This window comes from Leucopleurus acutus (genome assembly GCF_964270905.1).
Source record: "Leucopleurus acutus genome assembly, chromosome: 1".
In the NCBI taxonomy this organism is placed as follows: Eukaryota; Metazoa; Chordata; class Mammalia; order Artiodactyla; family Delphinidae; genus Leucopleurus; species Leucopleurus acutus.
Genome location: NC_139142.1, coordinates 84,843,457 through 84,866,189, shown reverse-complemented (window position 1 = coordinate 84,866,189; position 22,733 = coordinate 84,843,457). Strand labels below are relative to the sequence as shown.

At 51.2% G+C, this 22,733-nt stretch overlaps 1 protein-coding gene across 1 annotated transcript; it reads left to right on the top strand.

The window, feature by feature from the left end:
• Positions 1 to 2,268: 2,268 nt before the first annotated feature.
• Positions 2,269 to 21,697, top strand: PLA2G4D (phospholipase A2 group IVD; the record flags this gene model as incomplete). The annotated part of the gene is made up of 20 exons (XM_082851300.1): positions 2,269 to 2,313; positions 5,420 to 5,492; positions 5,687 to 5,823; positions 6,399 to 6,530; positions 7,196 to 7,236; positions 7,618 to 7,660; positions 8,714 to 8,777; positions 9,110 to 9,246; positions 10,409 to 10,519; positions 10,643 to 10,680; positions 10,858 to 10,993; positions 11,306 to 11,442; positions 12,631 to 12,853; positions 17,812 to 17,929; positions 18,294 to 18,431; positions 18,648 to 18,755; positions 18,903 to 19,094; positions 19,367 to 19,533; positions 20,174 to 20,360; positions 21,471 to 21,697. The coding sequence occupies 20 exons, from the start codon at positions 2,269 to 2,271 to the stop codon at positions 21,695 to 21,697; spliced, it is 2,454 nt and encodes an 817-aa protein (XP_082707426.1).
• Positions 21,698 to 22,733: the final 1,036 nt, after the last annotated feature.

The following is a 22,733-nucleotide window of genomic DNA, read 5'->3' as shown; positions in this document are numbered from 1 at the left end:
GTCAAGTTCCTCACATCCTATTAGTTAGCGGCTCCAGCCCAAACTGCCCAAGAGAAAGGGAATCTGTGTCCAACTCTTGATGAGGGAGGGGTAAGAGCATGAGGACAGGAGACATTGTTGCAATCATCTTTAGAAAAATAAAATCTGTTACAACCTCTAACCGGTTTCTCTCCTCTCTGAGCTATCTAGATGTGCTAGCTGCTTGTAGTACAGGAATATGATAACTTCTATTTCTTGAAATTCCCATCAAATAAAGGAAAAAAAGCATTTAAGCCATGATTGAAAACATCTCTTTCAGGAGACTTATGTTTTGATCATATTTCAACAAGATTGTATTTTCCACTTAGGATTTCATGTGTCTGTTTGGACGAATTTTCCACAGGCTAGTTTTGGTCTGTATGTTTCAGACCTTGTTTATCTTCCTCTACCTTATTCTTCTTGTATTGCAGCACAGCCTCTGCCTACACCTCTGTGTCACAATGTCAGATGAGTTGGCACAGTGCATGGTAGGAGTATTTTGGAAACTATTTCTAAACCAGAATGGCTGGCAGTAACTTCACTATACATGAAACCAACTGAAAACCACATAACTATGTCCCACTGAGCCGAAATTAATGTACGTGTCTCTAACCCAACTTCTCCTTGGATCCTAAAAGTACCACAGTTGCATCAACGCTAACAGATGAGATAAAAGAATGGGAAGACAGCGGTCTTCACCGTTTGTAGTTAAAGTAGCTTACTTTTGCAGATTTTACTAACACATACGAATGGTCGTTAGCTTTACTAACACATACGAATTAAGAATCTCTGACTCAGGGTTTCATGGGCTTCTTCAGGTGCAGCGTTTACCACACCATCACTGCACAGATGGGGAAACTGAGCCAGCTGAGCCCAGGGACCCCCGTCCTCTGGGGTGTGGAACTGCCTGGCCCTCCCATACTTGTGTGGAGGGCTGGCACTGGGGGTTACCTCTTGGAGGGTGACGCTGCAGCTCTGCCTCTGTAGTTCCCCGAAGCGGTCCCAGATGAGGCCTGCGTTAAGTTCAGGGAGATGTGAATTCACTCCCCAAGGGGATGTATTTCCTCAGGACTCCTGTGGTCCCAGATTGCTCTGGGATTGGCCCAGCCCATGGCGGCCACCAATGACCAGGGCGTTCCTGCTGGATGGGCTCCAGGCTGGGCTGAGCCCACTCTGGGGTGGAGGTAGAGCTTTCAGTCTAGAGAGCGTAATCCTGGGCTCTGCTACTCACCAGCCAGTGACTTTGTGCATTGCTTCATCTGTGACCCACTTTGGAATAAGTTGTTCTTTGCAGTGTTCTACATTTTTTAAAGTATTGATATTTCTCATTCAAATGATTTTTCATAGACCATTACTAATGTTCTTTTCTGGCTGATTCTGTAATAATACATTTTAGATCCATTTGTAATAGGTTAACATTAATTCAGTTTCACTTGCCTCAAAAAACAAATCATTATTGTTCAATTATATAACGAATTGACAGTAAAAGGACTGAGTTCATGGCATTTCAGGAGAACATTTCATGTTGTGCATACTGAATAGTTTAAACAGGTGACTTCACAGAGCTTTTTTCTGTAATATTCATATTCTAAGAGTTTCCTGACTGGTCTCTTACCTTTACTACAAAGTTTGTCACTCTATTTTAACAGAAATCCTCTAAATTCCTAGGACCAGCCACACGGAAGGAGTGAGAGGCCTAGAGCCAGAGTCCAGAGCCCCCTGCAGCTAGGTCTCCAGAGTCTGCTCGGAGCCCGCCCCTGGGGTCGCCCTATTATTACTCCCAGGCTCCTGCCTGCTCATCTGCTCTCAGGTGCTCAGCCCTCCTCCCCCAGAGGCTGGCCTGGCTCAGGATGGGGCTGGGCTGCAGGGGTTTCCTAGCTCTGACCCCACCCTGCCCTCTGCCCTCAGCCTCAGGGAAACCAGCTTCCTGCCGCTGCTCCCGGGACTTGACTTCCCCTCTCTTGTATCCTGACATCCCAGGTCTGGAAGTGATGCTCCACCTGCAGGTCCTGGAGCCTTGCCAGAAGTTTCTGGAAAAGCTAGTTGATTCAGCCTCCAGGGGATAGAGGAGAAGGTACTGGGCTGAGGGAGTGACCTGGAGGTGGGGCTCCGGCTGTTTATAGGATCGTGGCTCCTCAGAGGCTGGCAGGTCCCCCGTCAGTCCCATTCCATCGGAGTAGTCGCTGCCAGCCAGCCAGGGAGCTGTCATCTTGGAGGGAGCTGGGCCTGGAGTGGAGCCAAAGGTTTGGCATGGAGAGAATGACACCTAGGGGACCACCTGGCCATCCTCACCAGGTAATAATGTCACTGAGCCTGTCGGCATCACTCAGGGCAGGGCCTGGAGCTAGGGTGCATTCTAACAAGCTTGACATAGCTGAAACCAAGGTGATTCTGGTCTCTGGGGAGGGGCTGGGTCCCAGACCTGGAGTCTCTGCCTAGGCAGAGGCTGGAGGTGGGAGGCAGATGGCGAGGGAATCTGTGCTTAGGGACGGGGAGTGGGTGGGATGGACAATTGGCATCCACAGAATCTAGGGCCCTGGAGACCAGGGTGAGGAGCATCATCTCAGCCTGACTCAGAGGCTGTGCCCGCAGCTCCCACTTCCTGTCTCTCCAACCTCCCCACGCTGTCCTACTGCGGGTCACTGGGTGCCAGCAGGGAGAAAAGGCAGCCTGATCCTTTTACTCCCCCATCTGAAGACCTCATGGTTATAGATCCTCTGGACCCCGCTCAATCTCCCTTGGGCTATATCCTCCGTGGTGGGCAGAGACCTGCGCTGAGCCACGGAGGATGGAGGAGGCCCTGGGGCTCCTGTGCAGGGGCAGAGAGGGTGGCTGGGACTCTCAGCAGAGAGGCACTTCCGGGATGCTACAGGAAGCTGGGTGCAGGCGCCCTGCTTGAGACCCCTCCAGGAGCATCCAGGGTCAGTTGTCCATGAAGGCAGTATTACAGGTGGCAGGATCTTTCAACAGGCAAGGTGAAGCCCCAGAGCCCGCAGGAGAAAAGAATCCTACTAGTTAACACATTAGTCGGCTAAATAATCCTATTTGTCTAAAACAAATCTATGAAATTCTAATGTTTAGATATCCGTGGGGCAGGGGATGAGAGTTGCATGCGTTTACAAAAAAGCAAAGTCCTAAGAGTGTAGAACCACAAAGGGGTTGTGAGCTCTGGCCTTGAAGACCTGGGTTTCAATCCTAACTGTATCACTTAACTAACTCTGTGACCTAGCGCAAGTCAACCTTGCTAAGCCTCAATTCTCTCATCTGTAAAATGGGAGGAAATGAGAGAACTATCTTGTGAGGGTGTCAGGAGGCTAAATAGAGTTTGAATATGTAATATGCTTAGTATAGCACCTAGAAACATAACAAGCACTTAATAAATAGTAAGTAATAAGAGCAATTATCTAGAAACTGCTTACTTTTTGCTAAGCATTCTACAGGCATTAACACATTTCAGCCTCAGAACGCTGTGTCAGGTTGATACTATTGTTTGTCCCACTACAATGAGGAAACAGAGGCACCAGGAAGTTGAGTGACTTGTCCAGGCTCACACAGCAAGTAAACAGAGGACCAGGGTTTAGATCCAGACAATCTGGCTGGGAACCTGCTCTTCTGCCTCAGTAATGGCCAGTCATCATAGTGATTGTCACAGCCCATCCTCCAGTGCTCTGTGTTAGTGACACTCTTAGAGGTGAGGAGAATGGGGTTCCATCTTAGGAAAAATACCCTCCAGGAAACGGTGGGCTTTCTGAAGTTGAGAGGCTCTCAGTGACCAGAGGGGGAAATGGGCAGCAACACCCAATTTGGGTATGGTGGCTGGCTGGAAAGAGGGCAATTGGGGGCGATTCTTAATAGCCCCAAGTGGCTTTAGAGCAGCCCACAGGCTGTGGCCCTGAGGATCGGGGTGGGAGCTGGGGTACAGCTTGGCTGCCTCTGCCTCACCCTGGCTTGGAGCGGGCATTGAACCACAACTCCTCACAGGAACCCAGGTCCCAGCCAGCACCACCTCTGTGATGGGCGGTGACGGAATCTGGGTGTGGGGAGGAAACGGAGCCAGGTGCCTAAAATGACACTAAATCCCTGTCAACTACAACCTCTGGCTTAAGGCCTGTGGACGTCACTAGCATTGATCCCCAAGAAGGGAGAAATGAGCCTACCTTGCTGGGAGGGTCATGTGTGCTCTGCCAGAGAGCTGACAAGGATGACAAAGACACTTAGTAAGAAGCCACAAGACAGGGATGATGTGGGGACACAGGGTAGCAGGGTCGGGACAAGGGCACAAGCCTGATTGGCTTTGCTGTGACCCGTTGTCCTTTAAGCTTCTCTGTGGGGCATGGAGAGCCGGTGCCGTGGACACTGAGCCAGCCCCTGGCATGTAGCACCTGTGCAGAGCAGAGACGTTTCCTGGTGGGAGCCTAGACTTTCATATCACACGCACAGAAGTAGGACTGGTCGTGGGAGGGTGCAGAGCGGGAAAGAGCTTTGGTTTCATCGCAGTGCTGTCTCCCAACCATGCAAGGCTGAATGTCCACCATGCAAGCACGGTGCTGTCTCTGCCTCAGATCACAGGGCCTTATCATAAGAAACGTGTGCAGGGTGCCCAGAAAAATCTACTCAGCGGGGCCTCAGGAAGAACAGAAACCGAAGGGCCCCCTGGATCTCAGCAGTGGCAAGGACCTCAGAAGTAGGGGTTTGAGATACCCGCCCCCCGCCCCAGCCGGGCCCTGTCCCAGCAGGATTCAGCCACATCCCCCCTGCCCTCTGCTTTTCCTCCTGCCACCTATTACTGCTTGTCTTCTTGGTCCCTCCGAGCTTCTGCCCACTCCGTTTCTTCTTCCACCTTATTGGGCTTGCCTGTGGGCTGATGTGGCCTTGCCAGCACCTTAATAACTTTCACCCCCTGCACACGGTAACAGCCTGATGCTCTTGGAGTTTCCCAATTCACACCCAAGAGACAGTTTGTACCTGAGGCCATCACGGAGCACTGGGATCCCCAGAGCTCAGGGTCCTGGAGTCACGTGCCCACTTCCTGTCCAGAGGTCGGGGGAATGCCTGGCAGCAGGGTCCCGTGCTTCACCAAAGGGCTGCCCTCCCTGTGAGCTCTGGGGGTGGCTGACCCCAAACTGACATGTCCAGTGTGGTGGCTGTTCCTTGGCCCTCTGTTTCCTGCTTTCTCTACTGTGCAATCCTGTCCCTGAAGGGAGGGTGCCCCACAAACTCTACCGCCATTCCCTGACTGCTGCGGCCCAGGACCATGGCCCTAGGGACAGTGATGGGCAAAGGCTGTTTGGCCCCAGAATGCCTGGCAGCGTCAGCGAGCAGCATCTCAGGAGAAGCCTCGGCACGAATTGGGGGGGCTCGTAACTGAGCAGGAGGGACTCTGTGGCCTATTTCTCTCCAGGGGGAGACCTCTGCCTGCTGGCAGCTCACCGTGAGGGTCCTGGAGGCACGGGGCCTGGGCTGGGCTGACCTCTGTGAGTAACTGTGGCCTGGGCCCCGGGAGTGTGGGGAAGACCAGGTCCTATGGGGAAGGCCAAGTGCCTTGGGGCTGGGCTGGGCTGGGCTGGGCTGCCCGCAGTGGCTGCAGGGGTCTTGGGAGGAACCTGGTGAGGCCCCTGGAGAGGGGTGTGAGGAATTCTGTCTCACACGGTTCTCTTGATGTTGGCAGTGAGCGAAGCAGACCCCTATGTGATCCTACAGCTGCCAACCGCACCTGGAACAAAGTTTAAGACCAAAACGGTCACCAACTCCAGTCATCCTGTGTGGAACGAGACCTTCACTTTCCTGATCCAAAGTCAGGTCAAGGTGAAGGCCAGAGGACCCCTGACCACCCCCCTGAGGACAGGCTGTGCCCCACACTGGGAAGGTTCCTGGGGTAGAGTACACCTTCCTCCGGAGCTCAGGCAGAGAAACTGGGGAAGGGGGTGTCTTTGTGCCCCAGCCTGGATGTGCTGTGTGTGAGAGAATGTGTGAACAGCACGCTACTGGTCCTCCCTAAACCCATCCATGGAGTGGAGGCAGCAAGAGCCCTCCTGCCTGGGTTGTTTGAGGTTAAATGCGATCACGCACAGAGCACTCCCAGTATAGCGCCTGGTACCTACCAGGCCTTAGGGAACCAGCCAAGCAGGGGTGGGGTTGGGCTGGGGAAACTTCAAAAGAGTTTTATTTTTTATAAAAACAAAAATGAGCAGGGGGGAATTAGGAACTTTGCTGGATTTCCTTTGACCACTTCTAGGTTTCACCAGTATTTTTATTTTGAAGTACAAAGTGCAGTGGCATAATAATCTTTTCCGGCCCTCGGCAGGAGGGCTGAGGATTCAACAGGTGTGAGCCACGCTATGTGTTAATAACGTGCTACGTTGCTGTTCTCGGGTCCTTAGAATGTTCTGGAGCTGAGCATCTATGACAAGGATGACTTCAAGACGGATGACGCCTGCTTCAAGGTTCTCTGTGATGTCTCTGAAGTCCTCCCTGGCAGGTTGCTCCGGAAGACCTTCTCCCTGCATCCCCAGGTGGGTGGAGGTTCCCGCCAGCCCCACCTCTCAGCTCCAGGCTGAGGAAGTGGCACAGTTTCTCCCGTCTGTTGGGATGCTGCTGGGTTTGAACTCCTTTGCAGGAAGACGGAAGGCCCACCCAGAGATATTTACATTTTCATAGGAAAGGAGGAGGTGAACTTGACTGCTACTGGCTGAATCACTTAAGGGAGGAATTCTAGTCATCTACGGGGAAGGAAGGTTTTGGGTGATGGCAAACCTCCTCATGTGCCACAAAACACAGCTCGTGGTGACCAACTCTTCGGGGGGGTGTGGGCTCGTCACTCTTGCTTACTGCCTCTGACCCTCTCATGGTGCCCAAGACCTGGAGAGAGGGCAGAGTTCTGGGGTTGGTCCCCCTCGAGAGGAAGATGAAATGGGCCCTGGGCATCTTCAAGCCTCCTTTGGCTTGTGGTCTACATCTTCCCCTACAGCCTTGCCAGGCAGGGATCTAGCTAGCTGTGGGTAACTGGGGCAGGTAGCCCATCTTTCCCCAAGACTCGATTTCCTCATCTGTAAAATGGGAAGAGTTGTAACACCGTGCCTCCCTTAGAGGCTGCTCGGGATGATGAGATACATAAGGGAGCTGTGTCAACTCTAAAGACATGTGTGCATGTTGACAGCTTGCTCAACTTTAATTTCAGGGACCGGAGGAGCTGGACGTGGAGTTCCTGATGGAGAAAACGTGAGTAATACCACACAGCTCAGGGGGTGTCTCAGGACCCAGGCTTTCCTTAGGAAAATGCCTTTAACCCAGATCTTCCCATTGGTCTGACCAGCCCAGATTTGCTGTTCCTCATCTCCTACCCCTGCCGGGTGTGTTGGGGGGCCCCTCAGAGAAATGAGGAGAGGAAGGCTGGTGTTTTGTCTGCCATGGTGAAAGGTGAGGACCTTTCACTCTTCAGAAGCAACTCCCCACACCCTGGATCATACCCAGGACGTAGAGAACCCTCAGTGTCACCCAGGGAGGCCCCACCTGGGTGCAGCCTGGCTGGGAGGGGGCACATCAGTGCAGGAAGCCTTTGCCTTTGCAAGGCCGGACTCTGGATGGTTTTAATTTTTCCAGGTCAGGCTGCCCAGAAAACCTCATCACCAACAACGTGCTTGTGGTAACCACCTTCCCCAGGCCTGTGGGGTGGGGTGCGCTAAGGGAGGGGCCCCAGTGCAGACACTGGGGTAGGGGCGGGGCTGCCTGTCGGGTGGGCCACAAGGGACAAGGCAAGGACAGGGCTTTGCAGTAAGACCAGTCCACTTCCCTGCTAGGTGGTCACCTGGGGCTGCAGTCTGGCCTCGGAGGGGCCTGGGGCTAAAGAGCTCGGAGAGAGAGGGGAGGCTGGAGAGAGAGGGGAGACCCAACGCTCTGCTGAGAGGAATTCTGGCCCAAGGCAGGAGGATTGAGGGAATATTGGGGGAATTTTAGGCATTTCCTGATGGTGTTCTGTTCTGTGTGATGACTTCATAGTTCTTAGCCCTGAAGGGGGCGAGGAAGTCTCTGGAAGGCCAGGCCAGCAGGCTCAGGTTACCGTGTGGTGTGCTTCCAGCCAGGGAGCTTTGAGATAGGATCAGGGGTCAATCAGCTTCTCCTCCGGACCATGGAGGGTCAGCTCTCCTAAAGCATAGCGAGCTCACGAAGCTGCAGTGGACAGGAATGTGCGGTGAGCGAGGATTAGAAACTTTCTACTCAAAGGAACACCCTCAGCGAGCAACACAGGCATGACCTGGGAGCTAAGCCAGGCCCTGCATGTAGTAAGGCAGCTGGCGTTCAAAACTGAAGCAGGCGTCCACCCTTGGGGTCCTACGAGTGCTTGTTTGAGGGGCTAGTATTACTTTTTCAAATACGCCTTAAAATAGCCACCCCTACGCCAGCTGCCTGTTATCTGAGGTGATGGAGAGCAGCGGCATGTTGATGACCTCAGCAGCTCTCAGGGAGAGGGTAGCGGCCAGAGCTGAGTGGGCTGCAGGCATCAGCTGGCACGCGTTACAGAGAGAATGCCGCAGGCTCACTTGGCACGTCGGTCAACGGGAGGACTGGTCCTACCCTGGACCCTACTTCTGGCTCTGCGCTTGGTGGATTTGGGACAGGGGGCTCAGGGGGTGAGGCTGAGGGGAGACCTCAGCTTCCCCTGCAGAGCCCCCTGCCCATGACGTGGTCTCTGCCCCAGGCCCGAGAACTGTCTTGCCTGGATGTTCACCTGGACAGCACGGGGAGCACAGCCGAGGCTGCAGGTGAGACCTGCTCGGCATGAGGTCTGGCCTCTGCCTGGAGTGTGGAGGGTTGCTGGGTGTGGCTGGGGAACCTGTCCAGCAGGAGGCTGCCCACACAGCGCAAAGGCAACTGGTCTCCTCTGGGCAGGAGAGTCCCCCTGCCCTGGGGGAAGGCCTGTCGCTGGAGGTGGGAGTCCCACGGGGGGTGTGGGGAGAGCCCTCTCCAGAATGCTTTTTGCCATGGTCCAGCCACCCGGCCTCCCCATGGCCTGGGCAGTACTGCTGGTTTCCTGGATCCTAGCTGGGGTTCCGCGCTCGTTTCCCTTGTGCTAGCCTGTCCACTCTCTCCCTAGATCAGGATGAGCTGGAGCTGGAGCTGGTGCTGAAGGGCTCATATGAGGACACACAGACATCTGCCCTGGGAACAGCCTCTGCCTTCCGCTTCCACTACATGGCAGCCCAAGAGGCAGAGCTGAGTGGGTGCCTGAGGGTAGGTTTTGGCTCTGGAGCTCCCCTGCCGACCCCAGCCTCGGGCCAGCTCCACCTGCTGCAGGCTTCTCTCTGGCCGTCCACCTGCCAAGGTCAGGGCCCTGTGGCCTTGTCAGCCTCCCCCAGTTAGGCACCATGCCCTTGGCAGACAGGGAGGATCACCAGGGGCCTCGCGTGGGCACGGGGGGCTGCTGTGCCATGTCAGTCTTTGTTTGAAGTCTTCCGTGGCTCCTCCGATAAGGCTCCTAGAATAAAATCCCATGTCTGCGTCCGTAGGCCCTGCATAACCTGGCCCCTGCGCACCTCTGTTGCCTCATTTTCTTCCATGCTACCCCTCATTCACGATGCTCCAGCCATATTCGTCTCTTCTTGCTTTTCCAACATACCAAGTGCTTTCCCTGTCCTCCTGTGGCTCCTTCCGAGGCTGCCTGCTCCTCTTTCTCCTCCTCCTTTAGACCTCAGCTCAGATGGCATCTCTTCAGAGGCCCTCCTTGACCGCCCCCCACATCTTAAACAGATTCTACATACCCCACCTTTGGTTACTCTATCACATCACCCTGCTTATTTCCTTTACAATACTTACTAATGTCAGTTCGTTACCTGTTTCTTTATAAGTTCATGCACATGACTCAGAATAATAAATAAACACATATCAGCTATTAATACACTAAATGAATATAAGATATGCTTATTTTTTATTTTTATTATTTTTTTTGCGGTACACAGGCCTCTCACTGTTGTGGCCTCTCTCGTTGCGGAGCACAGGCTCCGGACACGCAGGCTCAGTGGCCATGGCTCACGGGCCCAGCCGCTCCACAGCATGTGGGATCTTCCCGGACTGGGGCACGAACCTGTGTCCCCTGCATCGGCAGGCGGACTCTCAACCACTGTGCCACCAGGGAAGCCCCCTATGCTTATTATTTTTTATTGAAGTTTAGTTGATTTATAATATTATGTTAGTTTCAGGTGTATAGCAAAGTGATTCAGTTAGCTATTATTATTTTTGTAATGATTAGTAATTGTAATTTTTTAATTACAATAATTGTAAATACTATAATTATTTTTGTATTATCAGGGAGGGCCTGTGTCTGTCCAGATCGCTGTCTAGATACTCAGTAAGGATTTGTTGAGTGGGTGAATGAATGAATGACTTTTCTTTCCAGACCTCTAAAAGCAACGGCTGGAACTCAGGCAACTCAGCTGCGTACCTCACTGTACCCCTAAGGTCCTTGGCCATGGGGGAGGAGGTGACAGTTGACGTTCCTGCTACAAATGTAAGTGGCCTCAGCTGGCTGGGAAGTGCCAGTGAGAATGAAGACCCCAAGGCCCCCAGGGGATACCCACACTCCCTTCAGGGTCTAGGACATTCTGAGTGGGGTCTCTTGTTTTGATTTCAGGCCCCAGGAGTGAAGCTGCAGCTCAAGGCTGAGAGCTGGTAAGGGACATTCATATCTGCGGGAGACAGGGGTAGTCACGGGGCTGGGGAGTGTGTGGAAAGTGTGGTCCTGGGGGTTGGGAGCAAGGAGTTTATCTGGCAGCTATTGTGGGCTCGACCAGCCAGTAGCTGAGCTATGCAGGTGCCCCCTGATCCTTGGATCCTCCACTGCCCCAGCCCGAAGGAGCTGGCTGTGCATCTGGGCTTCGATTTGTGTGCGGAGGAGAAAGCCTTCCTGAGCAGGAGGAAGCAGGTGGTGGCCAAGGCCCTGAAGCAGGCCCTGCAGCTGGACAGAGACCTACAGGAAGATGAGGTTTGTGGGGAGAGGGGGATGTGGGTACAGATACCTTGCACTCGCCTTAAGGGAGTGCCTGATTGCTATGCCCTCTCCAGATACTCCAGTCAGCAGAGACTGAGGAGTGGGCATATGTGGGGAGATGTGGGGCATGGGGAAGCTCTCTTTGGGGATCTATCCAAGGCTGAGAGCTGTCATTTGCTGGGGAGGAGCCGGGCGCTAGCTCTAACCCTGACTCCTTCGGGCTCTGACCTCGAGGTCCCTTGCCTGGAGGCAGGAGGCAGCTCCATCCCTGTCCTTGTTAAGCCAACCTGTGTCTGTGCAACCCAGGTCCCCGTCGTGGGCATCATGGCCACAGGAGGAGGTGCCCGGGCCATGACCTCTCTCTATGGCCACCTGTTGGCCCTGCAGAAGCTGGACCTTCTGGACTGTGTGACCTACTTCAGTGGCATCTCGGGCTCTACATGGTGAGGGCCCTTGGGACTTGGAAGAGCAGAGATGATCAGGCCCCAAAGGGAAATGGAGCGGACGTCAGGGGGCCCCTCTAAGTGGGTGTGAGCAGTATGTTCTGATGGGTGCCAAGTGACTTTCTCAAAAGCGGGGAAACGGACATTCAGAGGTCCTGCCATGAGCAAGGCATTGCAGGACATCCATTCCATGCTACTGATCCAGAAGGAGCTGGGTTTGAGTTTCTGCAGCACTACTTACTGGCTAGGTGACTTTGAGCAACTTATTTCCCCTGCTTCTCAGTCGACTCATCTCCAAAGTGGGGGAAATAATACTACATACTCCATAGGACTGGAGTGGGACAGCCCAAGTAAAGCACTTAACATGTCTGACACGTACCAGGAGCTCCAAATTGGTAGCTTTTTTCCCTTTAATTGTCGTTGCCTCATTTAATCCTCACAACACTCTCTGGGGTCGTTTCTCTTATTGTATAGTATAGATGAGGAAACTGAGGTCAAGAGATGCTATTTTACCTAAAGACAACATTGCCACCCTATGCTCCACTCTGCCTATGACGAAGTGGAACTTTTCACTATTAGAGATTCATTCCTTTGAGTCTTATCGAAATGTGACTTTAAGGAGTAAAAGAGGAGTAAACTCAGAGTTTAGGTGACAGCTGTTGACGAGCAGAGTCTTAAAGGGCTTCAGGACGGATCTATAAAGATGGGAGTAGGGGTCTATGGCTGTGCTGTGCAATACAGTAGCCACTAGTCACGTGTGGTTATTGACCACTTGAATTGTGGCTAGTCCAAACTGAGATGTGTTATAAATATAAAATGCACAGTGAATTCTGAAAGAACAGTTTGAAAAGAATATTTATATTAATTTTCATATCGATTACACACTGAAATGATAATTTTAGATACTGAATTAAATGAAATATACTGTTAAAATTAATTTTTCAGATCTTTTTTTACTTTTTGAAAATGTGGTTACTACGAAAATTTAAATTACATATGTGGCTCACATTCTATTTATATTGGACAGTACAGATCGAGAAGGAGAGAATGCCCTGAGGCAGTTTCCAGATAGGTGGGGCTTTGGCAGCCAGAGCCACGTGTTGGGAGAAGTCAGAGGGTGGAAGTTGGAGTTGCAGCGACCCATGCTGGGCCTTGACCTCAGACTGTAATATCCCTTTGTTCTCTCAGGACAATGGCCCATCTGTATGGGGACCCTGAGTGGTCGCAGAGGGACCTGAAGGGACCCATCGGACACGCCCGGGAGCACCTGGCCAAGAGCAAGCTGGAGGCCTTCTTTCCTGAGCGCCTGGCGAGCTACTATCAGGAGCTGGAACAACGGGCTGAGCAGGGCCACCCCACGACCTTTGTGGACCTGTGGGGTCTGGTGCTGGAGTTTGCGCTGCACGGACAGGTAGGGCCCCTGCGCATGCGAGGCGGAGCCTATGTGCAAGGGTGAGGGCTGGGACAGCCTTGTAACTAGCTGACGTGTGCGCGCACATTTCCTGCTGGGTAAGAGGCCAGTGGTTAAGGGATGTGGGAACTGCTGTACTTCCTTGTCTGCCAACTTTGGGATGCCGACATTTTGAATCAGGTTATTCTTCAATTGATTGCCATGAAACAGAAATTTCTGGGTCTCCCAAGAGCTAAGGACCAATGTCAAAGTCAGTTAAGCATCGTGTTTAAGAGTCAGTGAGGTTTTTGGAACAGCTTTCATTTTATTTTATTTATACTGTAATGTGAAATGTATTTTTCTTCATCTTCATGGTAGTGTTAAAAGCACAGACTCTGGAGCCAGATTTCCTAGATTCTAATCCCAGTGCCTCTTACCAGCTATGTGTCCTTAGGCAAACTACTTAACCTCTCTGTGCCTCAGTTTTTTTCATCTGTACAATGAGGATGAGAAGAGTACTTAACACATAGGCTTGCTGTGAGCACTCAGTGGCGCCTTGGCATAGAGTAAGCATTAAGTGTTAGCTATTCTGTTTCTTTACTATTATCCTAACACCATTAATACAAAACTGAGCAAATAAATTTTTTATGCGTTGCTTCTTTAAGGAAAGCTTAGTAAGTTAATTGCTGAATCTTACATTAACTGATGTAATTATTAAAATCAGGAATTTTTTTCACATTGTTGTTTTACCACATATAGTTATCTGAACAAAGTTTCTTTTAAAGCATTTGAAACAGCTAAAACACAGAAAGTATTTTTAACATGTATAACAAAAAAGTAAACTATCAAATATATTAGCAGAGGAAAGATTCTTACCTTTCTTATCTTTGGATAGCAGGTGTTTGACCAAGAATGATTAGCGTGTAAACTAATGCCAGAAGTGAATTTGTTTTAACTATTTTCTTTAAATTTTATTCTTGTTGGCAAGCACAGTGCTACTTGGAAATTACCAACCATTCTTGTTTTTTAGTTATTAGTTTAAAAATATTTATTATAAAATATTAATATTAAAAATTTATCACAATGATCTTCAGACTTAAGAAAATGCATAAAGCATGAAGAATAATATAAGGAATTTGCATGATCTCACTAATCAGCCTAAGAAGTGAAATATTACAGATAGAGCCAAAGCCCCCCCTGTGGGCCCCCCTTTCAGTCCCATTTCCCTCCCACCCCCAGAGGTAACCACCATCCTGAATTTAGTTTTATCATCACATACATATCTGCAATCTGTACACTTTAATATTATATAATATATAACATATTTTATAAACCTTTATTATATACTTTATTAGATATACATTTATTACGCATACTTTTATTAAAAATATATTCCTTAAGAAAAATGTAATATTATTTGTACAATAGTTTTGTAGAAGTCTCCTTGTGCCCTTGTGTTAGAGATTCTCTAATCCTTGAAGAGAGATGATAGCCAGTAGTGGAATTGTTAGGCCATTGGGTAGTGTATCTTCAACTTTTCTAGCTATTGACAAGTTGTTCTCCAAAAAGGTTGTATTAATTCACACTCCCACCACCAGTGTATCATAGTTTCTTTTTCTCTACATGCTCTTCACACTTTTAAATGTTTTTTTCATTTTATGGGTGTGAAAGGAAATTTTATTGTAGTTTTCCATTTCCTTGGTTTTTAGTGAGAGTGAGCATATTTTCAAGTATATTTGTCATTGAGACATCCTCTTTTTTTTAATGCTAACTTCCTTAAAAAAATTATTTATTTTATTTATTTATTTTTGGCTGTGTTGGGTCTTCGTTGCTGTGCGTGGGCTTTCTCTAGTTGCAGCGAGCAGGGGCTACTCTTCGTTGAGGTGTGCAGGCTTCTCACTGCAGTGGCTTCCCTTGTTTCGGAGCATGGGCTCTAGGTGCGTGGGCTTTAGTAGTTGTGGCTCACAGGCTCAGTAGCTGTGGCTCGCAGGCTCTAGAGCACAGGCTCAGTAGTTGTGGTGCACGGGCTTAGTTGCTCCGTGGCATGTGGGATCTTCCCGGACCAGGGCTCAAACCTGTGTCCCCTGCATTGGCAGGCAGATTCTTAGCCAATAGGGAGTCCCTCTATTCCATTCTAATGGGGCTCATTCTCTATCGCTGTGCCAATCCTGCCCTGGCTTAGTTACTACCTTTGTGATAAATCTCAGTTTCTGATAGGGCAAATTTACCCCCATCTGCCACCTTGGTTCTCAGAATTATCTTGGCCACTTTGGGCCCTTTGCCCTCCTATATACATAATAGCATCAGTTAGTCAAGTTTCATGATAAATATTGTTGGGATCTTTGTCGAAATGGCATGGAATTTATAAAACCAACATAATTACTTGAAATGTTTTTATTTTATTAATATATCCCATGTATTCTTTGGATCTACTGTTCAAGTTCATGTTTGGTTTTGAGGGTGCTGTGTTTTATTAACTGACTTTTCTGCCTGGTGGCAACAATTAATTACTATAGAGTGGGGAAAGCTTGTTTTAACAGTTCATTTTATGAAGTGCTAGAAAATGCAATTTGATCCTAGGCTATAAAGAAGACATATTTAATTACATTTGATCCTCCAGTAATGACTTAATACATGGTTTTATGTACACAGTTTGTAGTCATTTTAAAAAAGACAAACTTATTGTTCACAAGAATAAAAATCCTTGCGATATTACTGAACATCAATGCATTCTTTAAAATGAGTACCCATGCCGTTTAAAAAATTTTGTCACAATGTGAAAGCTTTGCAAATATTGTTTCTTATTTTTTCTTAGTCATCATGCTTTATCTCTTAAAGCTCACATTTTTAAAATAATTCTTTATTGAGAAAAATTTAGTGTTGATTTCAAATTTGCCTTTAGATAAAAATAAGTATTTATTATCTCTATACTATACTGAGCTACAGTACCAAAAGTCATTTTAAGTGGTCAGAAAATATAACTCCATATATAACAAATCACAATTTCGTTAATACTAAGTATTATTAGAGAAATATTATGCCCTGAAACTTAGAACAACTTACTTAGTCTATATACTTTTATAATATTACTTCAGTTTTTATAAAAACCCACTTACAAAATACACCTGTTGTAATCAGTGCTTCTCAAATTATCTCTTTGAAACTTTGTTTTTACTCTCTTGCTGGCAAACACTGAAAGGCTTAGAAGCTGCTCACCATTCTTCAAGGAGAAACTTACAGTTTTTCTCCTATCTTTTCCTGAGTTAAAAAGGTCTTACATATTTTTCTTCAACTCTAGACAAAAGGTTTTATATACACTTTAGTGCCACCCTGTGCAAGACCCAGATCACACTGACACACCACCAACTGCACCCAGCTCCCACACTCCAGGTGGGATCCTTGAGTCATCAGAGTGGTGTTCTGCAGGGTTGGGGACCCTCATTTGGAAACTGGGGGGAGGGGGGTGTGGGTAGAGATCCAGAGACTTGCCATGACTTACTGGTGAGCTATTAAAAGGAAAAGGAATACTGGGTGCTGTTTCAGTTGATAGAGAGGTGTGCTGACCCTTTTCCAAGGCTTTCCCAGGGCAGAAATTGCATCTGTAGTAAAAGATTGTACACGTCAAAAGAGCAGGCAAACAGGATTCCTAAATAAAAGACTTTGAGAAAGGAAATCACAGGTATTCATCAAGCCCCCTCCCTCCTCAGCACACATACATACTCACACCCACAGGACTAACTTGTAAAGATAACAAATGCTCAGTGCCAGGCCGCTTGAGCCATACTTGGAGAATTTCCTGTGGATTCCCCATAACTCAAGTCATATTGGGTACCACTGAAGAACTGGAGGAAAAGGTGACTGTGACCTGAGTGCTCTCACTGTGTGACAGAGGGCTGCCAGGGGAAGGGAAGCACACCAGGTGTGCTGAGGCTTTGTCATGGGTGTGGGAGCCGGACTCCCTGTTGGGTGGGCTAGGCTAGAGTCCCGGGATACACATCCGGCTGATCATCAGAATCACCTGGGGAGGTTTTAAAAAGACAAATTCCTAAGTGGCTTCTGATGATTCTCAGAAGAGACCCAGTCATCTGTATATTTAACTCTAAGTAAATCTGATGATAAAGGTTGATATGGCAGGGTGGGAACCTCCTAGGTCTAGCTGCTGAGTGGGGTGCCTTCCAGCTCAGAGAGCCTAAGAGAGAGGTGGTGCGTTCATGGTACACATACTGCTCCATGAGTAACAGCCCAGGGCCTGTGGCAGCGGGATCCTTCCCCAGGTGGGGTTCCAGGCAGTCACCACCCTTAACCTTGCTGAGGCTTGAGATGAACTCTATTTTCATTTCTGGTCCGGGATAGAAGGAGACCTTTCTGTTCCCCTAGAATTCAGTGAGGCTCTGTGGAGGCTTCCCCAGAAGGCAAGCCAGAGTCCTTGCCAGAGTTTGGAGTTCTATTGGAGGGAAAATTAGAGACAAAAGGCAAGGATAAATAGTGGGGTACAACTTTTTACTGTGCAAAGCAGGAAAGGAGGAGATGAGGATGTCAGGAGAGTGTTTGGCAGGGGCTGAAACTTGAACTGGTCCAGATGAACCTAGAAGGGGCAGCCCATCCCCTGGCAGAGCTTACAATGTACACTGAAGGGGGATTTCTGAGTCCTCTCTGGAAAGCAGCATGTGTGTGTGTGTGTGTGTGTGTGTGTGTGTGTGTGTGCGCGCGCGCGCGCACGCGCACGCGTGCCTTTGTGCCTCTGCGTCAGGGTCCATGTACCCTCCATGCTTCAACCCATAAAGATGGGCCACTGGAACCACAGGATGCAGGGGTGGGTGTCACTGTTGACACTGTGGTCCTTGTGAACAGTGCTGTCTGCAGATACGCAGTGCACAGCCCTACGTGGAGACCCCGACGCTCCTCACCCCCAGCCTGTGCTCCCACCCTGCCTCCAGGGTGCTCCCAACCTTACTTTGGCCCTCATGCCCCCACCCCAGGTGATGGATCAGAAGCTGTCAGGACAGAGAGCTGCGCTGGAGCGGGGCCAGAACCCTCTGCCCCTCTACCTGAGCCTCAATGTCAAAGAGAACAACCTGCAGACCCCGGACTTCAAGGGTACAGTCCTCAGTCCTGTCCACTCCACCCTCCAACACACATACGTGCATGCACACCTCCTTTGCACCCTGAGGGCCCCCAGAGAATTCACACAGGAAACTCCTGCACAGATGGCCAGCCTTCTGGAAGGATGGTGGTTCTGATTGCCTGATGAGGCAGCCTGCAGAGCTCGCCGTCCTGGGGCAGGGCTGTGGTGGTGAGGATGTAGACAAGGGGCTGGGTGGGGGAGAGGTCAGCTCAACAGTCAGCCGGGCTGGGAGGAGGCGGAGGCCTGCTGGGGAGCAGTGTCTTTGGCCCTTGTCAGAGCTGGGGCTCCCCAAACCCACTGTCCTTTCATTCCTGCCTTTCCCTCCTGGCCCCTCAGAGTGGGTCGAGTTCTCCCCCTATGAGGTTGGGTTCCTGAAGTACGGCGCCTTCATCCCCTCTGAGCTCTTCGGCTCGGACTTCTTCATGGGGCGGCTGATGAGGAGGATCCCTGAGTCCCGCATCTGCTTCCTGGAAGGTGAGTGGTCATCACTCTGAATGCCCTGTACCCAGGTCTGGGCAGAGCACCCGGGGAGGGCAGATATTGAGCTGGGGGGAAGGGCCATTGCAGAGGCAGCCTGCTCCCCCTCCTATTCTCCATCTGCACTCAAGGGTGGGGACCACTGCCTTCCAAGTGATGGGGGGCAGGGCACTGAGGCCTAAGGCTGACCTCTCTTGGGAGTTTGGCCTTCAGGTATCTGGAGCAACATTTTCTCCCTGAACTTGCTGGATGCCTGGTATAACCTCACCAGCTCCAGTGATGCCTGGAAGCAGCACATCAAGGACGAGATCAGGAGCCTGGGTAGGAGAGGGAGGCACTGAGGGGAGCCTGCGGTGAAGCCGCTTCCCCTTCAGATGCTACCGGGTCGGCGGGGGGGACTGTCGGGGGAGGGAGGGCCAGGCATTTCCAGACCCCTCAATGGACCAATGTCTTCTTCTCTGGGCTCAGAGGAATCTCCTCCCTCCTCGGGGACCTCCTCAGGGCCGGAGGCCTTGTGGCTCCAGCCTGGAACAGCGCTAGCCCAAATGTTGAAGGGCTTCCTGACGAGCAGACCACTCTACCAGCACAGCTCCAACTTCCTCCAGGGCCTCCAGCTGCACCAGGACTACTGTGCCCAGAAGGACTTCTCCACCTGGGCAGGTAAGGGCCACTGCCATGTGTCCCCAGGTAACAAGGTTGGGCTCCTGGGTGGAGATGGACCATGGCTGGGGCTGGCAGAGGCCTGGGGGGTCCCAGCATCCACTCCTGGGGTGTGGCTTGGAGGAGGTCTTGGGAAGGGCTGGGCTGGCACGTGCATTCAGGGAGTGACACCAGGGGTTAGAAGGGGACGTGGAGGCGAGTGCAGTATAAGGGGTGGGTGGGTGATCTGTGTTGGACTGGCTGCCCCTGACTATTGCTACCTCTCCCATCAGACAGCCAGGTAGACTCCTCCGCCAGCCAGCTGACCCCGCAGGATCCCCAGCTCTGCTTGGTGGATGCCGGCTACTTCCTCAACACCAGCTGTCCCTCCATGTTCCGGCCAGGCCGCAGGCTGGACCTCATACTATCCTTCGACTACTCTCTATCCTCGCCCTTTGAGGTGCCGCTGGTCACCCCATGGGAACCCCAGACCCTTCGCCCACCCAGGCCATGCTCCAGGGACGAGCAGCAGGGCCACTGGCCCAGACCTTCTGGGTCCCCAGGGGGAGGGAGAGATGACAGTCTGTGACTCAAAGGCTCCTGCCAGGGTTGGGAAGGGCTGTGGAGGTGCTGGGGCCCTGGGCTCCCAAGAACGGTAGACAGGGAGGAAGCTCGCCATGCCCACCCCGAGAGGAACCGCTGGACAGAGCTAGGAGGAGAGCCTGTCCTGTCCACGTCCATCCTCCCAGGGGCCTCCCTGAGGACTCTGGGGAAGGGGGTGGGTAGGGCTGTGAGACAGAAGTGGGTCCCCTACTGAGGCCCTGGAGGCTCTGAGATTGAATATCCCAGAAACAGCAATCCCGTACGGGGTGCGAGATCTGTACCCCACCTAAAGATCTTAGTCAAACAATACTGCAGACCGCCGGGATCCTTTGCTTCCCTCCGAGGCACTGTGTAGCTTGACTAGGCCACGAGCAGGACAGAATCAGGTTGTCTTGAGCAGTCAGTTTGGGCTGGAGCTGTCCTAGCATCTTCTAGAGTGCTGACCTGGGATGACTGGGAAGTAGCCATTGCTCTCTGAGCCCCCTCTGCCCCGCCAGGTGCTGCAGCAGACGGAGCTAGACTGCCGGGCCCGGGGGCTGCCGTTCCCCCGTGTGGAGCCCAGCCCTCAGGACCGACGCCAGCCCTGGGAGTGCCACCTCTTCTCAGACCCCACCTGCCCTGATGCCCCTGTCGTGCTTCACTTCCCGCTGGTAAACGCCTCCTTCAGGGACCACTCAGCCCCAGGTGAGGCAGCCCCCCTTCCTAACAGCCTGGAAGCCTGGCCCCTCAGAGGCACCGCTCTGGGCCCTCCCAGTGCCCCTGCAGCCAGCAGAGGCAGGAGTCTTAAGGCTAGTCCCACCCAGTCTGGGACATGGCAATACCCTGGCCTGTTGTGGATGCCCAGATCCCTGCAGAGGCCCTCCATCTGCAAAGCCACTGGGCTGGTGTCCTCTTTGTCATGACCCCAGGCTCCTTTGGCCTCCCCCTCCCCATGCCCGTCACTACAACTGGGCTCTGCTCCCCCGCTCTAAGGCAGGGGCCATGTATGGGAATCCCCGCACTGTCACCGTCCACCACTACTGCGCACCACATTGTTGGAGGACTTCCTAAAGGCCCCCCAGGCTGGACAGCCAGAAAAGAGAAGCCCCAGTCCCCTCTCTCTCAGATTCCCCTAAACCTGTCTGGAGTCACAATTGGCCTCTCTGTCATTCTACCTCAGACCATTCTGGGGTCCTTTCTCAGGGAGCTGGGCCTCTACTCCAGGGCCCCCGAAATCTGAACTCTCATCACATTCCTTCTAATCCTCGCCTCCCACCAACTGGTCAGACTTTTATCCCCTTTTGATGGGAAAACCTAATTCTGCCTTTGTGCAATCATCTGGCTTTCTAGTTCCTGCCATAATTCCAAACCTTCTAGCTTTACTCTTAACATGCTAAGCCCGCATCTTGGGAGTCTCTTTCTCTCTCAACAAAGACTGTTTCTTGCAAAGCAAAAGCTCTTTGGTTTTCAGACGCTTGCTTCCATCATGAGTTTTAAGAATCCACTCACTAACCTAAAGGGCTTTGCTTTTCTGCTGCTTCCGCCTTACCCCTGGGGGTGAGGTGGATACCAGGGTGGGGGCCTGAACAGTGGAAGATGTGTAATGCTGTGAGAAAATGTGGGAAGCAGCACACGCTTCATATCTCAAAATAGCATCCTGCTATCCACAGTTATAGTTCTGGGCAAAGGACACGGAGCTGGGAGGAACCCCTTCAGTGGGGAGCAGCTCACCCCTGTGTCCAGCCACCAGGAGCCGTTCTGCCAGCTGTGGAGGCCTCTGGGCCCTGCGCCTAACCCCCTTCCACCCCTGGACAGGTGTCCAGCGCAGCCCTGCAGAGCTCCCGGCCGGCCAGGTGGATCTCACAGGGGACAACTCCCCCTATTCCATGTTCAACATGACCTACAAGGAGGAAGACTTTGACCGCCTGCTGCAGCTCAGTGACTACAACGTACGGAACAGCCAGGGCACCATCCTGCAGGCTTTGAGGACCTCTCTGAGGCACCGGGCCCCGGGGGCCAGGCCTCCAGGGCCGCAGACTTGAGACTTCTCGGGGTCCCCAAGATTTGAGGGCCACACTCTGATCCTGGGGGCTGGGGGCTTAACCCACCTGCAGTGGGTACAGCCACGGCCCTCACGGGGCTGGAGTTCCCGGGCTCTCCCAGGCCTGGGCCGCCTCTGCGGCTGGTCTCATCGCCCAGAGGGGCTGTGTCCCACCCAGAGTTCTCCCTCACCTTCATAGCTGGTTTGGGAGGAGCTGACAACAAACTCCTTACCAGGCCAGCATATAGAACAGCTGGTTCGACCAAACATTTACACGTAGTTCTTTTCACGCCTGAACAGAATGGAGTTGAGGTGCAAGCTGGAGGTGCCAGGCCAGGAGTGGAGACAGGCAGGGCAGGGGAGGGCCTGGAAGGTGGCTCCAGGTATCAGGAATCACAGTACGTCCTGACAGGCTCCCCTTACTGCCTCTGCTCCTCTCCTCTCATACTATTTTTACGCAACTTTAGTGAGATATAATCCACATGCCATATAATTCATCCATCTAAAGTATGCAATTCAATGGCTTTTACTATATATTCAGAGTTGTGAAAGCATCGCCACAATCAATTTGAGAACATTTTCATTAACCCAAAAAGGAACCTCTCATCCCTACACTGTCAGCCTCAAACCACACCCACCCCAGCCCTAGGCAACCACTAATCTACTTTCTGTTTCTTTAGATTTGCTTATTTTGGACATTCCATATAGATGGAATCATAGAATATGTAGCCTTTTGTGTCTGGTTTCTTTCACTTAGCGTAATATTTTCAGGATTCATCCATGATGTAGCAGGTATCAGTACTTCATCCCTTTTATGGCTGTGTAATACTCCACTGTATAGGTATACCACACTTTATTCATGGGCTGATGGACATTTGGATTGTTTCTGCTATTTTGGGTTATTATGAATAATGCTGCTATGAACATTCATATACAATTCTTTGTGTGGACAATGTTTTTAATTCTCTTGCATGTACACCTAGGAGTGAAATTGCTGGGTCATAGTCTTTTGAGGAACTGCCAGACTGTTTTCCAAA